General features: G+C 45.8%; 1 protein-coding gene across 3 annotated transcripts in view; it reads left to right on the top strand.

The window, feature by feature from the left end:
- The window catches only part of spz4 (Spaetzle domain-containing protein 4), a 67,429-nt gene extending 44,916 nt beyond the window's left edge, over positions 1-22,513 (top strand). For 2 of the 3 annotated variants that reach the window (XM_065451884.1, XM_065451882.1), the window contains exons 4-8: positions 5,868-5,924; positions 8,002-8,158; positions 10,564-10,883; positions 14,817-14,939; positions 22,195-22,513. In XM_065451884.1, the coding sequence (XP_065307956.1) occupies positions 5,868-5,924; positions 8,002-8,158; positions 10,564-10,883; positions 14,817-14,939; positions 22,195-22,399 (862 nt within the window). In that variant the 3' untranslated portion in view covers positions 22,400-22,513. The remainder of the gene's footprint in view (positions 1-5,867; positions 5,925-8,001; positions 8,159-10,563; positions 10,884-14,816; positions 14,940-22,194) is intronic. The other variant, XM_065451883.1, reaches the window with a different exon arrangement.
- Positions 22,514-25,796: the final 3,283 nt, after the last annotated feature.

Below are 25,796 nucleotides of genomic sequence, written 5' to 3'. Positions count from 1 at the left end.
GTCTGGTTTGAATGTAACGGTATCTAGTATAGCGTTCAACTTCAGAAAAGCATTTGCAACCTGAAGGGCGTTCCCTAGCAGTATTCCGTTCGATGCCTTTCGCTTTCTATTACATTATTTTTGCCCTTTGCCATTAGCTTGTGCAAAGCAACGCCACTGCTATCGCTGGAATCGGCCATTTGGTGGGGCGGATCATCAGAAACGAATAGAAACGCAGTAAAACAATCCTCACATAATAAAGCCCCATGGTGTACTCGATCTAGTGAATTAGCGGCATGAACGTTCACACTCTTGGTCACGATACAGGCGGTAACCGGTCGTCAGGATTTGAAAGGCAACATTAGGGTGCATGCATTCTCCTTAGAAGTGTCCGAATAGTGAAATTTCCGAATCGAATCGAATACGAATATTCGACAAAAACAACCACGGAATATTGAATCGAATATCGAATACTTCCTCATTTCTAAAGCAACATGCAAGGTCCCGTTTTCGCGGAGTCCGTATTGCAAAAAAAAAAAGAAGAAAACAGGCTTATATGCATTGACACATGCATGTAGTACCGCTTACAGTTAGACGTCCGGGCCACTTAGGAACTTGTGAATGATAAACAACTGCTTTCAATTATCTGGGGCAACATGGCAGCGACAGTATTGAAAAAAGGAAGAACATGCTGCCAAACCCACTCCCACCGCTGCGTTAGCTGAAGGAGAGAAGTGCGATACTACAGCACTGCACGTTGTTTTGAAAGGTGCAAACATGGTGAGCCTTCCCAAATAATAAATTGTAGCTAATTCCTATATAGGCCACCTAAAAGGGAGCCATTATTATTGAATGACTGGAACTTATTAAACAGAAGTTACCTGTCCCGCGCATTCGCTCAGTAATTGAAGCCCTTGAGCGGCAAGGGCAGCTATCTTGCAGCAGAATAATTCAGAACAGTCCTTGTATCCATCGTTCTGTCTCGCACGAGAGTTCAATAAATGTTGTTATCCCTTATAATTGGAAGTAGACAAATATTCTACCACTTCGAATAGTATATTCACGAATCGAATACGAATCGAATAGCAGGGACTATTCAATTCACATTCGAAAATATTCGCACACCCCTAGTTAGTTCTCGTTCTTATCTCAGTTCATCAGCGGTCTCCCACCTCGTCGTACTCAGGAATCAATGACATTAGAGTAGAGCTTGGTCTCTACACCACCACGCGGCGCACCCGCGATGACGCAGGCAGCGACGTGGATCACCGCATGTAACCAGCGAGTCGCGGGAAAGAAACAATACGCTGCGTGCCGGAATCGAACCGGTGAACGCAGCCTTATGTCATAGATAAGTTTTATTCCCGGTCGTCGAAATCTCTGGGCCACGGCCCAAATGAACGCGTCGGTTCCCAAGCAGGTCTACGATTTTTTCTGTTTTAAATCTCAGGAGTCGGTGGAAGTTTCTCAGTGTTTATGAGTTTTCCAAAACTCAGCGTGTGACCTGTGAATATCTAAAAAAAAAAGCGACAATTATCGGTGACAAAAAAAGAAAAGATGCTATAAACGGGTTGCCATAGGTGCGCGAAAGCAAACGCAGCGCCATATCTATATTTGCGCTTGCTTTGGTGTCTGTGCAATGCAAAGTGCGATATTTCAAATATTCTTCTTTAGTCGTTTTGAGACGCATCATTGCAGCCAGCTGAAAGTGGAGCCTTCGAACTTCGCAAAATTTCTGGAACATTCTAATAGACGTAGTAGTTTCTTAGCCATTGGTTGTCTCTGCGCAATATGCATAGAAATTTGCAGCAAGGTCGACAGCTGGTTAAGTTGGTTAAGATTCATGAAAACGTGGACACATGCAAAACAGGACACAGTACAAGAGCTCACCAACAACTGGCCTTTTATTGGGAAGAACAAAGGCATTAATACAAAAAAGCCAATATTCGTGTGCGACGATCGCATCAAAGCATTTACACTGTAAAGCAATCAATCGCACACTTGAAAAGAGATGTTGAAGGCAGAGACAAGCATATATGGTCAAACGCTTTCACAAACTCATTTTTCTTCTGGTTCCTATGCCTCATCATCACCTTTGTGCTATGAAAGAAAGGCTTGCAGTCATATGACCTGCAATGGGCAGACAGATTTGAGCAAGGCGTAATATTGTAAAGCAGTGAAATCCGTTTGTCTTACTTCCAGCTGAGTGCAATATACACCTTTCTTGTAAAAATGTTTATGTTGGACAAGCTGGGCGTCGCAAGCGAAACTCAACCTGCTAGACAACAGAGCGCTCTCAGAAGAAAAAATCCTTGGACAATGGCCTACGCGTTCCTGCATGCAAAAGGCAACAAAAGCCCTTCTGCATTTCTTGAAGGACACCGGATTGCATGAACGCTTGGAACAGTGGAGATTCCTCTGCAACTGACTGTGAATTACTGACTATTATTTTTCTTTTCCCTCCTTATCTGTTCTTCCCTTTCCCCCTCTCCTAGTGCAGGGTATCCAACCGGGCACGTCCTTGGTTAACCTCCCTTCCTTTCCCTCTTCGTTTCTCTCGTTCCCTCTAAAATGAATTGAATTCTTGAGTTTTACGTGCCAAAACCACGATTTGATTAAGAGGCACGCCGTAGTGGAGGGCTCCGAATTAATTTTGATCACCCGGGGATCTTTAACGTGCCCCCCAATGCACGGCACACAGGCGTTTTTCATATCGCCCCCATCGAAATTCGGCCGCCGCGGCCGGGATTTGATCCTGCGACCTGTGCTTAGCCGCGCAATACCATAGTCGCTATACCACCGCGGCGGATGCAACTTAAGATGAACGCTATACTAGAATGCATAATGCCAATACCGAAATACATGACCAGTTATATAATTCGCTCGTTTTCGTCCTGTCCGTTATAGTGAAGCGCAAATGCACAACAAAGCATGATCCATGCAAACTTTGCCCATCAGTCAAGTAGTCAATAACTACGAGGCTCATGATTACGAGGCACTACCTTATTCTGTGGAGCGTAAGGTCATATAGTTTTAAGCAGTTCATAACAAGAAGAGGTCATGAGAAACACGCAAACGTTCCTACTAAGCAGGTCAGTGTTTCATTCCAAAATGAAATGAAAAAAACCGGATGAGCCTATACAACCACCATTTAGCGCTATTCGCCCCCGCGGACTGTAACGCTGCTCTGGCAATGGTGTTCTGAGAGTACAACGCTAGTTTGAGCAGGCTCGAGATATCATCGTTATATTCATCCACTGAAGCACTACTGCGTGGACAGCACCTCTCACACAGCGTGTGAGCTTTGTCCTCGCTCTTTGCATGTTTGTGACCGGATGCCGATACGTCACGGAGAGTTGCAGAACTGCTTTTTTTTTGCTGTAGAAGACACGTTAGGTCCCGTTATTTTCAACTTGAAATTTTATGACCACTTGACTGCAGTCATGTGCGACTCACCATTTCCTACTGGTAAGTGATGGACTGACCAACGCGGTTCCCTGCAACCTTTCTGTTCAAGCGATAAGCTTTGAAAGCTAACCCGTCACTCTTTGTTGTGATATTGCCTGTATGGAAGCTTTATTGATGCGGGAGCATCTAATGGCCAATTGAGCGAAAAAGCCGGCTTCTGGGCACCTAAATTCCCATTGGGTGCGACGCCACGTCACGAGCGCGCTTCGACTAAGCAGAGCGGGTGAAACGGTGTTGCGTGAGGGAAAAGAGCATCGCCGCAACGCCACGTCACCAGCCCGCCTCGACGGGGCAGATGCGCCTACGAGACGCCGCGAGGCGAGGCGGGTTATCGTCGGCGAGGCAATCGCGTGACGCAGGCGTGCGAGTGCCGCCATCTCGCTCTCAAGAGGCGGAGCGCCGTCAGTCTCTATCTATCTATCTATCTATCTATCTATCTATCTATCTATCTATCTATCTATCTATATATATATATATATATATATATATATATATATATATATATATATATATATATATATATATATATATATATATCCCCAATAAGCTTAGCTGCTGCGCGTGCCCTAATTGCTGCCTTAGTGGCCGCTGCTGCTTCCTCGGTCTCTCCCTGCGCAACACGTCGGTGGCATGCGGTGTTGGCACCGCAGGCGGCTGCTGCATGCTGGCTCGGGCAGCACGTACTGCTATGGTACATTATACTCACAACGCAAAACTCGATGAACCGCTCAGCGGCGTTCAATTGGGCGTTAATGCTTTCGCATTCGCAACCTATAAGAAATGCTTAGGCGTGCTCGGATTTTTTTTTTCGAACGTATGCTTTTCTTCATAGCAAACCCTTAGTTTAGTTGTTGATATACAAAGAAAGTTGCCAGGGCCTTCTTTTTAGTGGCACGAGCATGGATTGACACTCCTGTTTCTTACGCAGCACTTCCGGTGCACCTCCTCAGACGACCGGGGAGGAAATTCAAAATAAATTAGAAAAAAATTGCACATCAAAAAATATATGGGCTTCATTACAGATATAACACCAGAGCATAAGGTTAATTACAAGTTGAGTTACTGAAGTGACTGCCATAATTAGAATTAATTAGAAATCAGTGAGACGGCCATGGACGAAAATTAATATAAATCATAATAGGAAAAAATAGTACAGTACAAAATTCATGGGTTTCATTATAGATATGATATCAGAGCATAAGTTTGGTTACAAGTTGAGTTACTGAAGAGTCTGGAATAATAAGCAATAATTAGACATCACTTATTACCGCACACCAAAGCACGCAATCGTAGACATTAGAGACCTGCCAAGTGAGCACGACTTTGGCAAAATTCCTGGAAACCCGTAAGTAGAAAGCGGAAGTAATGACGTCACTAATGACGGCCCACACAAGAAGGTGGCATGATATTTAACCGGCTACTTACTGGAAAGCAGTTGCCTCCGAGTTTGGTTCGTGTGTTGCGTTCGCCTAAGTTAACCTTAAGAACCCCACCGCCGAGGTGCGAGTGCCTCTAAGAGCCTCTAAGATTAGGTCGCCTACCTTTTCTCTTTTTTTTTTTTGTTCTGATCGTGTACAAAAGACTGATGCTGTAAAGGGCGGCGATGTGCCGTATAGCCAGCCATCTTGCACGCCGGTCAAGCCACGTGCTTAAATAAGCAAAGAGAGAGAAAGAGAGAGAAATGAAAATAACGTAACGCACTTTGCAAACATTAGGCATAGCTGTTTTGTACCTTTCTGGTTTTTTTTTCTTGTTTTTTTTAGCTCTATACCCCGCTGAGAATTGCTATCCCCCGAAACGGCCCACAGTGCACCGTTTCTCAATATGTTGAGGTGGACTCGCGATTGTCCACGAGAAAGGCCAAAGGACCTGTGGAAACAGCTAACAGGTATCATGAGTCTAAAAATAAAATCTGACGATAGTCCGTGTCAAGCTGCCTTCGTCACACCGATCCAAATCTAATAAAAAGAAAGCGGAGTTGAATTTGGAGGGGACTGGCGGCTTCATGCTGAGTCAAGCTCCGTGTCAGTACCGTCGTTTCTCACATGCATGCATTATAACGTTTCTAATTGATTACATATTGAGTGCTTATAGCTGACCTAGATCACGACTACCGCATACACCTGTTATTGGAAGCTATGTATGTAAACGTATGTGCATAATTTTGCGTACAAAGTTTATTGGCTGGAGATCCTCAGTACCTATAGGGCTCGAAAAGGCTAAACGTTTGTGAGCAACTTGGTTAAGGCAAGTCATGCGCAAAAGTTCAGAGAACATTTAGGAAATCAGGACTCACGAAGAACTCCGCGGAGAAGAAGCCTGTCTATTTAGGTATGTGGTACGCGTATGACCTTGGAATCGTTTTTTTTTTCTTTCTTTTGGCACTGTGTGGATGCCTGTGCGCACCGTTTCCATTTCAGCTGGCTGGGTGCTGCTATTTTCAACGCTGCCAGGCTGTTGCGCAAGCTCCCAAATTGGTGCGTTTGCTCGTGCAAGTTATATGTGTGTACGTGCTGCACAATGCTTCAGTGCGCGTGTGCATATTCCTTTACTTACACATTTTATTTTTCAGCGTGGAAAGGTGTGCGATTCGCGTGACGGACAGCTGGCTATGCAGCTTTGATAGCACTCCGAAGCTATACACAAAGGGTTGCGAGGGACGTCATATTGGAGAATATTATATTAACACTGACCGCCTAAAGTTCTTGGATATATGTACACGTCTAAGAGCGACCGAAAATCGCGGTGGCGTGCAACGGAAGGTTAAAATTGTTAGTAAAACGAATACTCAGCGAAGAAAAATTGGCAGAACGATGTCGTATACGCGCCGAAAGGGCTCGACAACGTTATACTGCCACGCAACATGTTTTATTATATGTAAATAATTGCGTGCTCCCCGGCAGCTTCAAGTAGCCAGGGTCAGAGCGATTGGTGGGCAGTCATCTTTTATTCCTCCCCGGAACGGGGCAGTCTCCGGCTATTACGAAAAAAAAACATCTGTTTTGTTCGGCATATTAATCCGTATTTAATGCCTACACGTCACAACTGACGTAGAATTTCAACGGTTTTGGGACGTCGTATGACAGACAGGTGAAGTGGGTGTATCGGCGAAACCTTTGAACCAATAGCGGAGAGATAATGCAGAAAAGGGCGCAACATCGGAAACATAGTCTTTTTTTTTCTTTCGTTCAGTCTAATCATGCATAACCAGTAACCAGTGTGTACACGTTATATGCGACGGGGAGTTCTCGCGGTTTTCGTGGCGTCCCGTGAAAAGACAGGCGAATCGGAGGTGGCCCAAAAGTTTTTGGACCAATCGTGGAGGACTGGTTGCAGAAATGAAACGAAAACTAGTTTGGAATACCATGAAGTTATAGCGTCCCAGCCACTGCGAGCTAAGCAAGGAGAAGCATACCAACGCAGACGCCGCCATCACTGTCCTCATTCGTTCGTCTACTTTCACTGCGCTAGCTCGGCACCACCGAAACTATCTGCACTTGTGTACGCTCCTCGCTTCTTGTCAATCAATTAGATAAGAAAAACCTGTCAATGGTAGGCAACGCTATTCGCTGTAAATAGCATTGCCTACTATTGAACAACCTCCGCATTATGCGCATATGTACATATGTTGTAAGTCCAGAAGGAGATTCTATAGTTAGGCTATCGGGAGACCTCCTGTTAAACAATACATAAAGAAAACAAGCAATAGTAAGAAACCAATAATTAGGCAGCAAAGTATATTTAAACACAAATAACAATAAATTAGAGAATATAAACGCTAGATACAATAAACAGATAATAAACTAACAGATAAAGTCGCCAGCAGATAATTCTGTGCAATAGTAATTTGAAACTGACGAGGTCCCTGTGAGTACAGCCCCTGTTGCATAGTTCTAGAACAACACTATGGACAATTCTGGGGTTACACGTGCCAAACTCACGTCTGAATATGGGGCACGCCGTATAGTTGGTGACTCCGGAATAATTTTGACCACCTGGTGTTCTTTAAGGTGCACTCGCATCTAAGTACACGAGCGTAACGACAGTATAAAACACCGCTGTCAGTGAAAGTTGCACTAATATGCAAGGGGACAAAATTCAAGCTTTTTTTACTGTACACTGCTACACGCGGTTCCCATGCTTAACGTGCCTCAGACCTGACATAGACCATAGTCCAGTAAATTTTGTCGTATGTGCTGAATGAAACCACTTCATCAACATACCATGCACATTTTTTTTTCTTTCCTTTTTTTCATGCAAGTGGTCTACAGGCGGTCACTCAAGCCTCTGTATGCAGTTCACTTTAGTCTTAGTCCCTGACGTTTCCGTTCTATGTTTTTTTTTTCAGCAAATTTGTACAATGCACTAAATACAACTGAAACGAAATCAGAAAGTGTGGAAAGCTGATCGTCGAATGACGTTCTGCAAACGTTCTACACCTCGTCGTGAAAACAGCCGTTTTGCACCTGTTTTAAGAATGGGCGGCGAAAGAACAAAGGGGAACTGTGCGTGACTTTGCACGGGAAGTAACGGGCGCGATGCATCTGTTAACAGGAGCCCCACGCAAGTGGTGTTTCACGGTGAGCCCGTCGACATCGACGCGCCTTCGCGGCTTGCCACGGAGACCCCGCACCACCAGGGACCGGCCGCCATCCTGACGACGCCGACAGCGCCCACGCCCGCACCGGCAGCCGCCGTGACCACCAGGGAGGTGGGCAAGCCTGCGCTCGTGAAATCAGTGAACTGAGATGCGACCGGAGATGAGATAAGATTGGGCTCAGCCAGCAAGCGACTATCAGAAGGAACGAAAGTAAAGCGTAAATCAATGAAATCGTCGTGAAATCAATAAACTCAGAAATGACCGCAAATAAGAATATGCTCACGAGCAAGCGGCTCTCAAAAGGAACGAAAGTAAACCGGAAATCAGTGAAATCAATGTGAGACCAATCAGCTTAGAAATTACCGGAAATAAGAATATGATCACGAGCAAGCGGCTCTAAGAAGTAACGAAAGTAAACCGGACCCAAGCGAGCGCGAACAAAAACTCGCGGTACGTCCAAAATTTAAAAAAAAAAGTGTTTACGTAGAACTCTTCGTAGGAGCGAATGCCAATCAATCATCGCGTTGGATTATTACCGAAGGTGGCCCGCGAATGGCTAGCATTACTTGCGGAGGAAAAGCTTTGTGAATTCGGCCCCGGCTCGCAACTATGCGATTTTCCGCTGTTAAAATTGGAGCTAAATCCCGAGTCTAAGCACGAGGCTTTTGGAATTTCGCACGCACACAGGCAGCTAACTCACGTGGTAAACATATCCCATCCTGCACCATGACAATAGGCGGCTAGACCCCTTTTCTTGAAGGCTGATTTGTAATCAGTAGCTGTGCTAGGCTCATCCTCATAAATCTTGTCTTAGGTGCTAAAGTTTACTCAAAGGCGATACTTCTGGCTCCCGGTACTCATCATGATAGCAATCTCACTGCTAACGCGACGGGTGGCCAATCCCGAACTGCACCTATGAAAGACAGGTTTTGTGAATAAGTGGGACCGTTTTATCATTCAAGCGTTCTCGAACCGTGAACATCGCGATACAGTGAAAACAAATTAATTTAGATTTATAGTTGTGAAAGGCCTTGACTACAAAATAAGGTGCACTCAGCTTATAAGTGTAGAAAAGGCTATATTCGGCCTGCCTGCCTTTCCCTTATGAACTCTCTCTCTCTCTCTCTGTATATATATATATATATATATATATAAGGCCTTCTGCTGTGCCTTTCCAGCGGCATTCCCGCCCTCAATCAGCCCTCAGTTTCATGGAGCAGTTCGTATACTCATGTGCAGATCGTAAGCATAAGCGCCGGCCCATCGTGATAGCGAACGGGATGATGGCATGAGGCGCTGCTGACTAAAAAGCAGTATAGTTGTTCAGGCCCGAAAGCTAGGCTGGATGCGGCTCACGAACTGTTGAAATTGTTCGTCCTTATAAGAACACTTTGTAAGAACATGGCGCCAGCCAATCGTGATAGCAAACACGATGTTAACGAAGGCGCTGCCCAGCCAAAAGCAGTTCTTACGAGCAAAAAGTTTTGTGAACCCGTCAACAGGGTATTCAACAACGCTATACAACAGTTCGTGAATTCAGGTGCCAGCTAATCTTGCGCATACGCAAACTTCGCGGAATGAAGACGAGGACAGGAGTATAAAGGCACATATAAAAGACACATACGGAGCCCTGTTTTTGTTTTATATGTGGCGTTACATCTGTCCTCGTCCTGGCTCTGCCACGTTTGCGAATCCATCGTGCTATATATCTGCGCAACAGCATCATCGGTTGCTCCTGCACAGCCTGCTGTGTGTCGCCTTTCGACTTAACCGACCGCTCGCATCACCTATGTTACGCATCCTGAATCTGTACATGCCAAATAAAGACAGTTCCGCTTCTGCTCTCGACTCGGCTGGTCGCGTGTCCGGCTCTTTCCGGCAGCAACGCAACACATTAGGACAATGAACCAAATGACCCATAAACTTTCGATTGAGCCGGGTAAGCGTTACGTCGGACAAATTATTAGCGACGGCGGCCGGCCAGCGACTTACCGTGAATTTGTCCCCAAGGCCTGCGTTCACAAAACTTTTCTTACGTAAGAGCATCTCCTCATTGGCCAGCGCTCAAACACCCGCCACTCGTGATAGCGATTGCGGCAACGGAATGACCGTACTGACGACGGCGAATCGCGGACGTCTCTAACGACGAACTTCTGTGAATACGAACCCAGGGGCCATATTCAGAAATATTTTCGTCCATGATCAAGTGTTGTCAGTCATTGGCCGACCACCTTCACTAATGATATGTCCACCATGACAGTGGCAGGCAGCTGCTCTCACGAACAATTCTAGAGCAAGTACTTATGAACTTTCTTTTTGTGCGTGTGAATACGGGGTGTCCCATAATTTAAGAGTGCCACTTACGCACTCCATGAGCCACCGGACCGGAATAAGTTCGTCATGGAGCGCGCATTTCAAAAGCGTTTTATGCGAGGGGCCGCACACTCGCGCTAACATGATGCCTCGCTCCGTCCCGTTTCCCCCGACGGCGACGTGCCTCTCCTTCCGCGCCGCAGCACCTGTCTACCGGCACGTTGCCGACGACAACGACCGAGGCTGCCGACTTCGAGCCATCGTACGCGGCCGGCGAGCCGTTCACGCATGAACCGGAGCCGCTGCACGCGTACGCCACCAGCCAGGCGAGCACGGCGGCGTCCCAGCCTCTGTTCAGCCTGCTCGACAGCAACAGCATCGAGGCGCCCGACAGGGACGACGCACCGCACCACCACGAGCGGCCGGCGACGCCAGCCGCCTCGGTGAACCACCCGCACGAGGACGCCGAGGAGGATGCGTCGGCCGAGCAGCCGCCGCCGGCCGAGCCTCTCAGGAGGGGCGTGTGAGTACGCATGCGCAGTGCCTTAGCAGGAGCACGTCGTGCTTTCCTCTTACATTAAAGGGAGACCGACCGCAGTCACTAAGGTTAAGCCTGTAAATCATCCTTATTTCTCGGAGTCCTCTTTGCGCGAAGTGTCGAGTTCGCAGCGGTAGAAATAGCTCACGAAGGCTTGTCGTCCTGAAATTCATTCGCACGCAAGTCCGATGATAACGAAGTGGCATGTCCGCCTTTGTCGCTTTCGGCCCAAAGGACGGCACGGTGGAGCCGACAGGGCCCCCACCCTAGGGTTACTGTAATACTGTACAGGGTGTCCCAGCTAACTTTAGTCAAGAGCTTAAATATATATGTGAATGTCAGGTAGCTGGAGACAGCCGAGGTAATGTTCTTTGCCGTCGCTTGGAGAGAGTAATTTTTTTTCATTCCGCCTAATTAGATAATTAGTCATAATTAGACAACTTCTCAAATATTATAACTAGATGAATATTGTCAATGAGAAAATTGTAGAGCGACATGAAAAACTCCCGATACAGCTTTCTGTTGCTCAATACGTGCTACATAAAAGTGTTTCTCCGAGCGTGAAAGAAGGCCGCGAATACACGCAAAACACCTCGAGCAGCCAGTCGAGCGGCAATTTTGCGTGCATTGGCGGGCTTCTTTCACGCTAGGAAAAACACTTTTATGTAGCACGTATTGAGCAACAGAAAGCTATATCGGGAGTTTTTCATGTCGCTCTACAATTTTATCATCGACAATATTCATCTATATAGTTATAATATTTGAGAAGTTGTGTAATTAATTTAGACTAGTTATCTAATTCGGCGGAATGAAACAAAATTTATCTGAGTATCTCCAAGCGACAGAAAACAACATTACCTTGATTCTCTTCAGCTACGTGGCATTCGCATATTTTTAAACTCTGGCAAAAGTTATTTGGGACACATTGTATAGGCTGTTGAGCTATAAAGAAACACTACGCCGCCCAGCAGCAGAATCGCTCTGCCGGCTGTGCGAAGCAAGCAGGTAGCAACAGTAATCACGCATAGAAACAAGACAGAGAGTCAATACGTACTGGACCTTAGCTGCATTTGCACTAAATATAGGAAAGGGCCCCTAAACAACTCAGCCCTACATTTCGCATTAGCCCACCATATCTCCGAATTTCAGCTAGGTTCGTCTAGTGTCCTGATAATTTCAACTGCATCCCTATGCTCCCTTTACTTATGGTAATGCTTGCACGTCATATAAGGAGCTTACTCGTTATTCTTTAAAAGAGTGCTGCACCCGCGTTTTACTTCTGCCCCGTCAAGCGGGTTCCCGAAGCTCTCCTCTCAGTAAACGGGACATGCATTTTTTCAAGAAAATTACTTTATAAGCTTGCCTGGACTTTACGTGCAGGGTAGAAAACCGGATCCGCCGGCCTTGCCTGTCTGTCCATCCTCCTCCTCTACTTATTCCCCTTCTATAAGCTTTCATATATTCATTTGCATATCGAGTAACCCATATGACCACATTTCACTGTTCTGAAAGCTGCCCAGCTGACCATGCTTACAGCTGTCAGGGGCGTTGCGTTATCGGAAGACATGCAGTGTCCCTTTCCTTTTTTTTATTTCCAGCACTTTTTTTAAAGCCTCCAAAACCCTGCGTCACATCACTACAGATTAATTATCTGCCCAGGCACAAGAAGCACATTTTCAAGAAAAAACCTAAATTATGGGGTTTTACGTGCCAAAACCACTTTCTTATTATGAGGCACGCCGTAGCGGAGGACTCCGGAAATTCGACCAACTCGGGTTCTTTAACGTGCACCTAAATATAAGTACCACGGGTGTTTTTGCATTTCGCCTCCATCGAAATGCGGCCGCCGTATAGCCGGGATTCGCTTTTCATGAAAAAACAAAGCCGTCCATTCACTAAGTAAATTAAATGCATTATTTAACTTAGTTACAAACATTTAGGCACATCTTTATATTGACACGTGAACTCGTTTATCTTTTACGGGTGAGCGCTTTTAGCGTCTAAGAAATGTTATCGCTAAGCGCAGGACGCGTCTACATGTATCGGAAGTTTCTAGAATGTTATCGATGCTTCCATCCACTGTCTGTTGTCGCCAAATCTTGTGTAATCTGATTGCATGTATGCGCGACGCGAATGGTGTAGAACTTTGTGGAAGGCACGCGGGTCCCAGCGGTTACTCTGGAACATTCGACGACTGATCTATGAAAGCCGACGCGCTTGACCCGCTGATCAGATTTTGACGATCACCGACTGTGTTCGCCGTTGTCGCCGTTCTTTAGGTGTAGCCTGTTTTTGTGGGCACAGGTTCGCCCAATAAAAGTTAGTTTCGTCTTTCACAGTATTGCTACTGTGTTCTTCATACGGTCACTCCACGTGGCAATATTCGACAGTTCCAAGGAACTAGCATAACAGTCTAGTTCCCTATTTCTACATCTCAAAATGATCATTTGGACCAAAATTAACGGACGTCAAATTATTTGTTCGATTTACTCGATTATGCACGCAGCACCGAGAAGCGCGGGTCGCGGTGCCCCTGTGACGTAGTAAGTAGGGTGGCGTAAAATGAAGCTTCGCAATACCGTGCGATAAAGCGGTCTGCCTCACCCCTGCTGCTGAAGAGCCTATACACGCGTACAGTCACGAGTTACGCAAACCGTCGATCGGAATCTGTTTGTGAGAAGAGGGAGGTGGCGATGACAGCTTCATTTTACACCGCACTTTTACGCCACAGAGGAGTTGGACGGAGAGCCGCGCTTCGCGGTGCCGCGTGAGTTATCATGTGTGTTGAACGATTAACTTAACACCCATTATTTCGGCCTATACGGGGCCGTTTTGATAAATCCGTGCACAACCCATCATTCGCATAGCTGAACGACCGCAGAGTCAACGTTCCTTCTTCGCCATCATCACCATCACCAACGTCGTCGTCTTGCTGCTGTCGTCACAGAAACGCTCGCCTTACAAATTCATGGTGGTCCATTTGGTAGCGTCCTTTGCGAAGCCCAAAATAGTACTGGATAGTATAGATACGCGCAAGGTGCTTCGCATAACATCGATTCCCGCAGGATCTACATTTTACTTTCCGATGCGAGCTTGTGCCGTATTTTCTACAGGGCCCCTGTCAAGTATTTAAGGGAAAGGCCTCGCTCCTATCAAGTACGGTATAACTTCAACATTTATTTCACTTTCTGAGAAAAATATGGCCCATGTAGCGCCCAAAGCGCACATATGTATTCATGAAAGACTAATCTTTGTTCAAATAAGGTGACTGGCCCTTACACCCCCCAGCAGACTTGTCTAGAAGCGGTAATGTGCTCTTCCAGAAGGGCTGTCAAGATGTGCGGCGTAAAAGATAAAAGTAAAACATAATGAATGAACGGACTTAGGACATATGAACTTCTTCAGCAGCATAAAGGAAACTTGAGCTAATTCGTAAACGTTGGTGACTATATTGGTCAACAAAACAGTGCTAAATTAGACGAGGACTAAGAAAGGCCAAAATGTGTGTGCACCTTACGTAGTTTGATTTGTCAAACATGAACAGTTTGGTCAAATACGGACTAGTTCTGCGCCATGCAAACCTTCACAGCCGTGCACCAACTAGATGGACATCGCACTTTGCTGTTCTCTACTTTGCGGTCTGTCATTGTTTCGAGAAAATCTATTCAGACATGCGTTTCCAGATGGGCTAGCCAGACACGGAATGTCAGATGCGGCATGCTCGCACACCCCACGGTTGCTTATACTGCACATGGTGTATATATGTACTACAGCTTAAGTTTGTCGAAAAACATGTGTCCCTCACTTCCGCATCTCATTGCACTGAAAGTGGGCATCTCGAGCAAGCGCCAGCTCGCCCCCAAACCACGCTTATTCTTCACACGGGTTGCATGCGGTGCATGCTCTTCTCCGCTGCAGGAACGCATGCCCGGTGAAGCAAGAAGTACTCGCTCCTTATTGGGCCAACAACACCCGTGGCAAGGTGCTGGCGCTGCTCAACGTCTACCCCTTCGAGCAGTATGTGCACGCCGAGAAGTGCGCGTGAGTATAACCCTGCACGTATCACTGCCTGCAAAACGGGCATACCTATCAAGAGCCAGAAATGTTCTTTTATATAGCCACGAGTTGCGACTCGTTGATACTTATGCCACATTTCTTTGACCTACAGGTGGTTTTTTTTTTTTTAGCGACACCACGAGAGAGGAATTTATTTACAGAAAGGCAGAGAGGTCGGCCTGAGCGATAACTTCCTCTGGCCTGCTGCTCTACACTGGGGAAAAGGACGGGAGGAAAAGGGATGATTAATGATGATGATGATGATATGAGGAGGAAGTGTGTATATACAGGGTGTTTCAGCGAACACTTTCAAAAATCTTTAAGAGTTGCCTGTGGAAGATGTCACAATTCTGGTTCATGAGCTGGTCTACCCGAAGCGGCGGACAATACTTGCACAAAAAATTTAGATGCAAAGTCGACTAAAGTTAATAACAATGCCCTGATTAAGTTTTTAACTAATTACATTATGGCCCATATTGCAATTTACAAATTCTAGCAGTGGACTTCGCAAGGCGGATCCACTTGGAACGAATTTTCAAGATGACACCAATTACGAGATATAAATTCCCTAACTTGCCAGAGAAATGCACTGGCATTCCAGTTAACTTGTTAACGAAACGTCGTTTCATGCACTGAAGCACACAAGTAACTGGAACGCCAATGCATTTCTCCGCAAAGTTCGGGAATTTATATATCGAAACTTGTGTCGGCCTGATAACTCGTTCCAAGTGGATCCGCCTTGCGAAGTCCACTGCTAGAATTTGTAAATTGCAATATGCGTCCTAAGATAATGATCTATAAGTTAATTAGTGAATTCTTGTTAATTAGTCTATTTTGCATTTCATTCATTTTTTTTTTTGAAGTAGTGTCCGCCGCTTCGAGTAGACCGGCTCATAAACTAGAATTGAGCTATCTGCCACAGGCAACCTTAAAAATTTTTGAAAGCGTTCGCTGAATCACCCTGTATACACGTTCACAGCGTTGTGGCATCTCTAAAGCCGTGCGTCCAGCCGAGTGGCTTGTAGAAAGGCTACAGCGGCACTTGTTATCAGGGCTGCGCTGTCTGCATTAGGCCAAAGACCTAAAAGAAACTCTTCTGATAGAAGTCTCTTATCGACGTTTGCAATGGAAGAGACCAGTTTCTGTCGTTCTTGCGCGTACGCGGGACAAACGCAAAATATATGATCAAGTGTTTCTGGTAGCTGACGGTATTCATAATTTGGGCTAGTATCACTGCAACCAATGAGATGTCTATAACGCTGGGTGAATGTGACACCAAGGCGAATCCGGTGCACCATGATTGTTCCACGAAATCTTTAATATTTCCCTGTGGCAGATAGCATAATTCTAATCATTGATCTTTATAAATTACTCGATGGGGCGGCCATTACTTCCACGAGAAATCAATATGCTTAAATGAACAATTAAAATACGATTGCGCTTATTAACTTCTTAATGAATTATATTACGGCACGTATTTCAATCTATCAATTGTAGCTAGTGAGTATGCAAGGCGTATCGACCTGGAACGAATTCTCAGGACTACGCCAGTTTTAAGATATTAATTTTCATATTGTCCGACAAAATACATTGGCGTTCCAGTTACTTTTGTGCTTCAATGCATAAAACTGTGTTTTCTTTCAAAAGTAAGTGGAACAGCAGTGCACTTTTACCGCAAGTTTGACGGCGCACATATCGAAACCGGTGCTACCTCAGAATTCGTTCTACCTTGCATACTCACTAGTTACAATTCGTAGATTCAAATATGTGCCGCAGAGCCATCAATTAAAACTAGTTAGGGTAATTGTGTTGACTATTCAATTAAGCATATTCATTCCTCGTATTTGTAATGGCCGTCTCACCTTGCAATTTAGATACAGGGTTAGAATTGCACTATCTGGCACAGCCAATGTTAAAGAAGTTCGTGCAGCTAAAAAAAAAAACACCCCGTATGGTAGATATGTACTAGACAGATCGTCAACTGAATCGTTTTTTTTTTATGTTAATAGTCTCTTTGCGTCAATTTGAAGGAATTTGTGTCTGTGGACCATACACAGAATGCCACACCGATGCTTGAAGACTTTTACAGCGAAGCTGTTAGCCTCCAATTGGTCGCGATTTTTGTTGTCCATCAGCAAAAAAAAAGTGCTCATCTTCTTTGGAATCAGGCATACAACACACAGCTCAGTATTCATTACAATAAAGAAAAGCCCAAAACAAGCGTCATAACCGCATCACACTGTAAAATAATTTACACCCTTTAAAGTGAAAAAGGGTGTAAACATGTCTGTAACTCACACCCTTAGGGTGTTATTTATATAACGGACACCCTAAGGGTGTGAGTTATAGACAACTTTACACCCTTTTTGACTTTCAAGGGTATAAAATATTTTACAGTGCATGGATGACAAGGCGTCTGTGAACAATGCGAGGCACGTTCCTTCGCCCCTATTCTGGACACGCATGGCGGCTGCATGACCGCCATTATCCGCCATGTTTACTCTCTGATTGGCTGTCGAAAGGTCACGTGTTTTGAAATTTGTGCCGGGAAGCGGAAGTATTGCAAAATGCAATTTTGCGTTTTCATTAAGATGACGAAACGTGACGTGGAGCTGCAAATTTTATGGACTAATACATTTTTTTGGTCCTTGGCAGATATATTGTGATGTTAGCGCTTCAAAAAGAATGTGAGCGGTAGCGTGCAGAAGCCAGTGCAATGCATCTGCAATTGCGCGAATATGTGGTGGCGATCCAAGATATGCGCCATGCCAGCTTACTTATTGGCTGAAGGAATATCTCGTGAGGAGCGTCACAGGAAGGGCTGTTTCGTAATCGTCATTTTGACGATGCGTGACGTTGCGCTGGGCCGCCATTGCTGAGATTTTCCGCCATAATTTTTGCTGTGACGAGCCACGCGAATTATGCTAATGGGCAGCCATATGCAATGGCAGCCGAGTGGAATGCGTATCGCCAGATTTTCCCCGTCGTTTGGCGCCACGAAAATCTTTTGTTCATAACGTGTGCTCATAGTATTTGCATCTCTCTCGGGAGGTGTTGGCATTTGTGTTTGGGGCAATCGTTTTTTAAAAGAACGCGTTTATACGAAATAATATTGGTTGAATATAGCGAACTTTCAGCAATGTTGTCCACTTTTCACTGCTGCATTTGTATTGTAATCGAGATTAATGCCTTTTCGCACAATCAGACGTTATGACAACGGCCTCTTTCTAATTTATAAAAAGAAATGTACGCAAGGCGGCGCCTTGAAGTTTCCTCCCGTGGTGCGAGAAACCAGCGAAATGAACAAGAGATGGCAGCGCCGGCGCTTGCGTCGCTCTAGTGGATATCTCTGGCGCGCGCAACGCTATCGGTGATATTCGGCCGTTTCTCAGCCAGCCGAGTCGGGCTGAGTCACTTGCGTTTCACGAAATAGCGATAACGTGGCCTAGAACGTTCTCGCATCACCACTGGTAGGTCGCGTATGTTGTCTCAAGAAAGAAAACAAGCGCGTTGGCGCCAACATGCGATGACTCATTCCATTTTCCAGGGACACGCATACTAGCTATTGAAGCAGACGACGGCTTGTACGCAGCAGACGACGGAAGCGAGAAGCGTTTTCGACGGAATAATCATACGCTTTGAGATAGCTGCTTTATTTTTACTGCGGAGGAAAACTGTTTTGCTTTACCGATAACGCTACATTCAGTGCCTTCATTTCAGTTTCTTAGGCAAAACGTCAAGTTGGCGTCACGTTACGTTAGCAAAACTGGGCCACCAGCGCCATTTTGTTTGCGTCGCGCCTACGTCACGCATCAAAGAAAATGGCGGAATGTCCAGAATAGCGCCCCTTCTCCCCGCGTGTGTTTCCCGGTAAAGATTACGGTCGCATCAGTTGCTGTGGTGGGCAAGGGGCAACAGCAGCATACGAATCAGTGAGTGACGTCACTAAACGTCATATATAAAAGGGAGACCTGCCTACACTCTTAGGCAAAGTAACACCCTTTGGCTTGCCCCTTCTGCCACACAACAATAATCGTTATCTGCCTTGATGCGTTTCCTTTCTTTACCGCTGTGAGCCCGGTACTTTCCAGTAACGAACGACACGCGCCTTAGCAGCATAGAACAGTTTACACCCTTTGGAGTGCCCCTTCCGATAACGCGCGTGCCGTTCGTTACTGGAAAGTTCCGGGCTCGCAGCGTTAAAGAAAGGAAACGCATCAAGGCAGATAACGATTATTGTTGTGTGGCAGAAGGGCCAAGCCAAAGGGTGTAACTTTGCCTAAGAGTGTAGCAACTCATTGTTCATTGCAAGACCGCTGTGGATAGACTATGCAAAGACTCCCGAAGAGCAGCGTGAATACCATGAGCGTCGAAGAGTGCAAAATGGTAATGCTCAACAAAGGTGTCGTGATAAGACTAGGCAGGACAATAAAACATTTCATAACGCCATCGATGGCATTTGAGTGGTTTTCTAACAGCTCCGCCGGCCATCCCCTTTCGCAGGGTCGGGATGGCGAGTCAATTTTTTTTACGAAATAGAGTTATACATCAGGGGACGCAAAAAGCTTGTGTCCACCAATCGCTTGCGCTTGGGTCCCCGCAAACGCTAAGCAGACTAGGTTCTTGAGCACGCAGGTCGGTTAGCATCCCCGAATCAAAATCTCTAGTTTCTGCGCGAGAATGCGTCGCTGCATTTCTCGTCCGTGCTCGTCCGTTGCTCAGCTTCGCGGCACAAGCTTCCCTCAGTCTTCATAAAAAGGCACACGGTCACGTGTGAACGCTTGCATTTGTACACTGTTGAGGACATATAAAGAACAGAACGCACGCGTTTACAAGATTATGGTCTATGGCCTATGGCAACAGCCATGGCCACAACCGCTTACAAGCCTATGGCAACAGCACCGTGCAAAATTGTTCAGGAAAGAAATCTAAGCAGACTGCTGAACATAAATATAGGTAAATTTTGCTGGATGGTAATGCCAGCTAACTTACGACAAACCTTCTACATTGTGGTTGTCCAGCACCTTTCTAGGCGCGCTACTATTTTATGTAGCACTGTCGCTCACTCCAGTAAGCTTTCTGAACACAGCGCACTTGATTCACGTAATACAAGCAGAGCTCGCAGCAGGAACCAAACGCAAACAAAAGAATATAACATCCAATGCCATGTTTCTGACTCTTCATTGCCTGCGGGTTCCTTTTTTTATTGAATGTTTTATATTAAAGCTTCAATTGGGGACCAGCTGGATATATACAGTTGTACACCGTTTATGCCATTCTGGCGCTACAACACAGCCACGCACATAAAAAAAATTCTTTTCTATCGAACACAAAACGCCCTCTCACAGATGGCACCGCAGGTGCACGGGGCCTGTGCTCCTCAAACGAGGGCCCTATAGGCAAGATCCAAGCACTACAAGACTCCTACGCAAGGAGTAAGGATACTAGTCCAAGACATCATGTCTAATGGCTCAGAAACGCATAGATGTTCCGTCCTACTGTCACGAGTGACGGCGACAAAGCATCGAAGATATCTCGGGCGGACTTCAGTTTTCGTATTCGTAAGTGCTCTTCGCCATTCACCGGCTGCCTCTACGCGTGCTTGCGTGCGTGCGTGAGTGTGTGCGTCCCTCCGTGCGTCCGTCCGTCCGTATATGGGCCCAGTCCTTCTGGAGACAACGTCACAGCACTGCTTGAAGTTGAATCATAATCTCCTTATGTTCTTTTACTGAGTGCTTTAAACACACATTATCGGTGTTTGATCACACTTTGTGATGAGAGGCAAGTGATGTGCCCAGGGCTGGACCGACTGGACAATTGTGCACTATCAGAACAAAACCTTCTAGGCCAGTGCTCCCAAAAGAAACCGTGCGCCGGAGGCTTTATTCGCGTTATAAAGCTCAGGTTCCTGAGGTCCGCGGGCGTTCATGGTAGGCTACGAGCACCGCCTGCCGCAGCTCTATTAAGCTCTTAGCTCCCGTGACCTTCAAGTGACCTTGTGCCAAAAGCCAGAGCCGTTATCCAGACACTCAAACGAGAACATCCGGGCAAGTTGCGAGAACAAAACGAGATCATCCGGGCAACGAGACAAGACAGCATTATCTACGGTAGTTACTTCCCAAACAAGCTACAAAAAATATTACTTCTGAGTTCTTCCTCATGTTTGTTCGCAATATCACTCAAGCTGCAACATATAGTAGGCTGAAGCTTTATCATTTCCAATAACGACTTTCAAAAGGCAGATTATATACTTATATAATACTTACGTTCAAAAGACAGGGCATTATATACTTGATTGCCATCTGTTTGCGCTGAGTACTCTTTTCAACGCCAGCGGTCCGTGAGGTCCGCGGCGCGTCCGGCGCGCCTGCAGCGTCCGGCGCGCCGCGAATGGCTGTTTCATCGAGACGAGAATGGCAATAAGGTTCCGTCTGTGACAGTAAACTATTGCGTCCATATGGACCAGTGCACAGTATGGCGTGGTGCGGTGTGCTGCGGTGTGGTGTGGTGAGGTGTGCCACTGCAAACATGCACGACACCATGTTAAGATTGTGGCAAGTATCATCTCCGACCAATCTGCTTTGCCGGTAGTCATTTCATGCTTACATCTACTGTCGATTAAGGGAGAGCCAGGATTTTATATCTATCTCACTGTAGCTCTGTATAGTATACGTGGTTACATTGTTTGTGCTCGTCTCTCTCTCTTCTCTCTCCTTGCGTTATCTTCCTCTTTTTATCCCCTTACTCCTTCGTCCCGTGCAGGGTAGCCAATCGAGACTACCTCTGGTTAACCACCCTGCCTTTCAATGCATCCTTTCTCTCTCTCATTTAACGATTTAATTCTCAGCATTCTGTGGAACATAAAGGAGTTCTTGGACTTTAGATGAAATTGGGCGTAGTGTCTTCGATGGCGTGACGTATGCTCAAATCGTTTTGTTGAAACAGGCGCTACGACGATTCTTCGCGCGTCCACGTGTGCCTCGTCGTAAAGCCACACAATGTAATGAATGTTCTGCACTTCAAAGAGGGGCAAATCGGCAACACTGCTGAACTGCCTCCGGTTGGCATGTTATGTAAACGTGAAACGACTGCGCAAACGATGAGACGGAAACGGCGAAAAACACCGGGCAGTTTCTCTCCCTTCGCCTGCGCGGTGTCATTCGCGCCATTTTGCTTTCGTTAGGTTTTGGACAGTGACCGATTTTCACGTGTACCTAATGCTCACCGTACTGCGACGCAGGTTCGAGAACCAGCAGATGTTCTGCCGGGACGGCTGCCGGTGCGAGCAGCAGTTCCGGCTGCACCGGCTACTGGCCTTCGACCCTCGCAACGAGTGTCGGGGCATTTTTGCCGACTGGTTCCGCTTTCCCTCTTGCTGCGTCTGCATCTGCTACGATCTCGGTTCTCCGGCTTCCCGGTGGATGTCTTCCGGCCGAGGTGCCTGACATACTGTGACACCGACTTCGTCTCCAGTGCCAAAGCTAACTTATGCGTGCGCCCCTCTCACAGGCGCGTGTACAAAAAATAAAAACAGATTTAATAAAGACATTTAAAAAACACCATGGGTGTTACAAGACCAAATTACCAAGCATTGACAAGCACATAATATCACTGTGTCCATGCATGATTAGCCGCCCCCGCATTTATGGTAGCATTTCAATTTCATCCTAAACGAAGGGAGGAGAAGTAAGGAATGGCAGGAAGGCTAACCAAAAGAAATACAATTAGCTACACTGCGCGAAAGCAACAGACATTATGCCCGAAAGAAAAAAAAAGTTGGTTGATCCCTATTTCAGATCAATTGGTATGACACGAAAGTCAAACATGCATTTTAAGAAGCAGTGGCAGCTTCGTTGCACGTTCACAAATAGAAGTCCATAAATCTGTGAAATATTTTTTTTTTCATGATTACGCTTTCGCTCGTAGAGCGAAGCAATGACAGCGATAGCAAGCCTGCGATGCCTGTAATACTGCGCAGCATAAACAGCTCCCCGGAGGCTGCCACGCATGATATCTGATGCGACGGTGAGTGCATATGTGGCAAAACAGCGTCGTTAGAAATATATTACACAATAATTTTTTCTTGGGCTAGTGCCCAACGACGTGATGTAGTAGTGCAAAAATCCCGAAGAGAAAGATTATCAGTGACAGATAGAGCAGAAAGAAAGACGGTGCTACACTCACAACTCTTCATTAGGCACAAAGCTTGCTACATAAATATCGCGCCCACAATCGGCACCACGGGGCGGCAAAGAGCAAAAGACAAGTCATCTTGCACGCGACAAACCTAGCAATTTCATTTCCGCATCATATACTCGTAACAGATGTTTGACTAACACAAGCTCACTGATATGAATATGATATGCATCTAGCAGTTCCCGCGCGGTAAATCTATCTCTATTCCTACCCAAGATCCTCCCCTCAGAAAAATGTGGTTGACAATAGCACGATCTGCAATGCGCAGAAAGATGCGCGCTCATATCCTTTCTGTTTAATTGTTGGCGTGTTCCCTCATTCGGTCGTTCACACAACGGCTGGTCTGCCCGACGTAGGTTTTCCGGCAACTTCGCGGTCTGGTAAACCACAGCAGTAGAACACTTTTCCACGTAGCATTTCGCGTGCTTGATTTGCACGTTTGCACTGTACATTCCGTGATTGTGGGCATAGGCGAGCCAGTTTGTTCGCGACGTAAAACACAACCGGTAGCCCCTACCTGTTCCCCACTTTCTTGAGGTTGTGGCACAGCTTGAGGAAATAAGGTACTACCTGTGCCTTGCTTCGCGAACCCTGCTCACCTCCCTCGCCCACCTTGGGTGTATTGCGACATTTGAACTTCTGCAGCAAGGTTTCTGCCACCTAGGTGATAACCGGACGAGGGAATCCGGCATTTAAAAGCCGCTGGACCATGGCCAGACATACATGTCAGCAATTTGTTCCAATTTTCCTTGACGTGAAACTGCGTTTGAGCGTTACATGGTTAGAAATGTAGCTTAAACTTCACAAGGCAGCGAAAGTGCCAACTGTTTCGTCGGTGCTGGACGAGTGGCGCGCCCATTTCTCGGCCTTCGTCTATTTATCAGCACAGAACTCCTCTCTTGCCGAATGCTGGACACACGTACATAATACCATATACTTCAACGGGGAAAAGATTACGTCTGGTCAAGCTCCATGGTAACTATGAAAACAGTACGCATAATTGCAATCCATTTGATTATTCGTGACACATTACCAAATTAAATGGTAAAATAAATGGCCAGCTGGTGCGTACAAATGACTCTTAGGGTGTACCTTTCAGGTTAGTGGTCCTTACCTCGTCACTTAGCCTGTGACAACGGACCTATAGCCAACGCTTCAAACCCTCACGCTAGAAGCCATAGTTAAAGATATGATCCATCCTTGTAACGTTGTACTCCGTAGCTTCAACTGCTGCCTGACCAGTCGAACGAGCACACTATGCTTATGCAGACAAGTAGCATAATGGTACGTATACATTCAAGCGAATTGACCATGAACTGAAGTATTGGAAGAAGGGTCGTACAGCACGATAAGAGACAAAAATGAGCGCACCAAAAGTGCGCGTAATCTGTGAGCGTGCCTCTTTTATTCGTGAAGCGTAACGCGGAGCGAACTTGTCAAATCAATTTAAAAGGCATGCGCTAACACAACACGTTCTTTGCCAGCGCCCGTTCCCAAGTTCCTTCTGTTACACGCACTCCTTCCTCTACCCTCCCCATCCCATCCGAACGAGTGGCGTTGACAAAAAGTGTGATTAACAATTATTGTAAAGCTTTATATATGGGTCATTCCACGCCAACTGTCCCAACCTTGGCGCTCGACCATCAGCGATTTCTTTGAAAAAAAATTGAGGACTATCTATTTAAAGCAACAAGTCTTTAAGTGAAACATTTTTGTGGAAAAAAACTTTTCAGCACCGCTAGGAACATTTAAAGTTTTTTAGAAAGCTCGAAAGTATGAGTCGTAAACCGCACTGTCAAAAAAAAAATTTCTTCTTAAATTAGGCGGGCACACGATTTTTCCTTGAGAATGAAGATGGGCTTTTCACTTAAAAACGGTGTTATCCATCCTTACGTTTCCGTGAGTTTTTATACGGCAGTAAATATGCAAAATTTGGTGCATATTGGGAATTTTTTTGCAGAAAGATAACTTTTACCGGAAGGTTAGGTAACTAGAGCTAAACTAAATAACTAAGAAAGGTTTCATAGTAAATAACTGCCAGCAAGTTGTACTGTAAGTGAAAAATAATTTAGGATGAATATAACGTGAAATGGCCTTTACAGCTGGCGACAAAGTTGCAAAAAAGTTAGTTTTAGCCTATGTTTAGTCGTAAATTTAGCATTGAAGTTGTCGGGGTAAAAATTCGCTAAATAGCTTATTTATTAGAAACATTCATTTTCTGCAAACCGAGAAAATCTTATTAAATTACTTTTTTGTTTTAGGCAAGAAAAATATCTTTGAATTTGTGTTATATCGGCCTCGGTGCTTGCACGTGTTTCCCCTTCGTATGAAAATGTCCTAGCGGTAAGTAGAGCTTGCACGGACGCAAAATTTCCTGAGCCGGTGGAGGAGCATCTATACAAGATAATCAGCTCCTCAAGTTTTTACTTGAGTGCTTTATTCGAAATTATTAGCCTAGCCAATAAAAAAACGCGAGCCCCAATAGAGCGCACTTAACCGGATGTCGCCGTACACCGACGGCCTGCATAGCGTCGCCACGCGGCATCGGAAAGTTACGCCGGTGAGTACAGAGCGCAGTTACGTACACTAAGATTTAGAAATGGGCGAAAGCTTTGTGAATAAGAAACAATATGTTGCTTTATTACG

The sequence above is a fragment of the Dermacentor albipictus genome, chromosome 1, assembly GCF_038994185.2.
Source record: "Dermacentor albipictus isolate Rhodes 1998 colony chromosome 1, USDA_Dalb.pri_finalv2, whole genome shotgun sequence".
Taxonomy (NCBI): domain Eukaryota; kingdom Metazoa; phylum Arthropoda; class Arachnida; order Ixodida; family Ixodidae; genus Dermacentor; species Dermacentor albipictus.
This window is presented reverse-complemented; position numbering and strand designations above follow the sequence as displayed.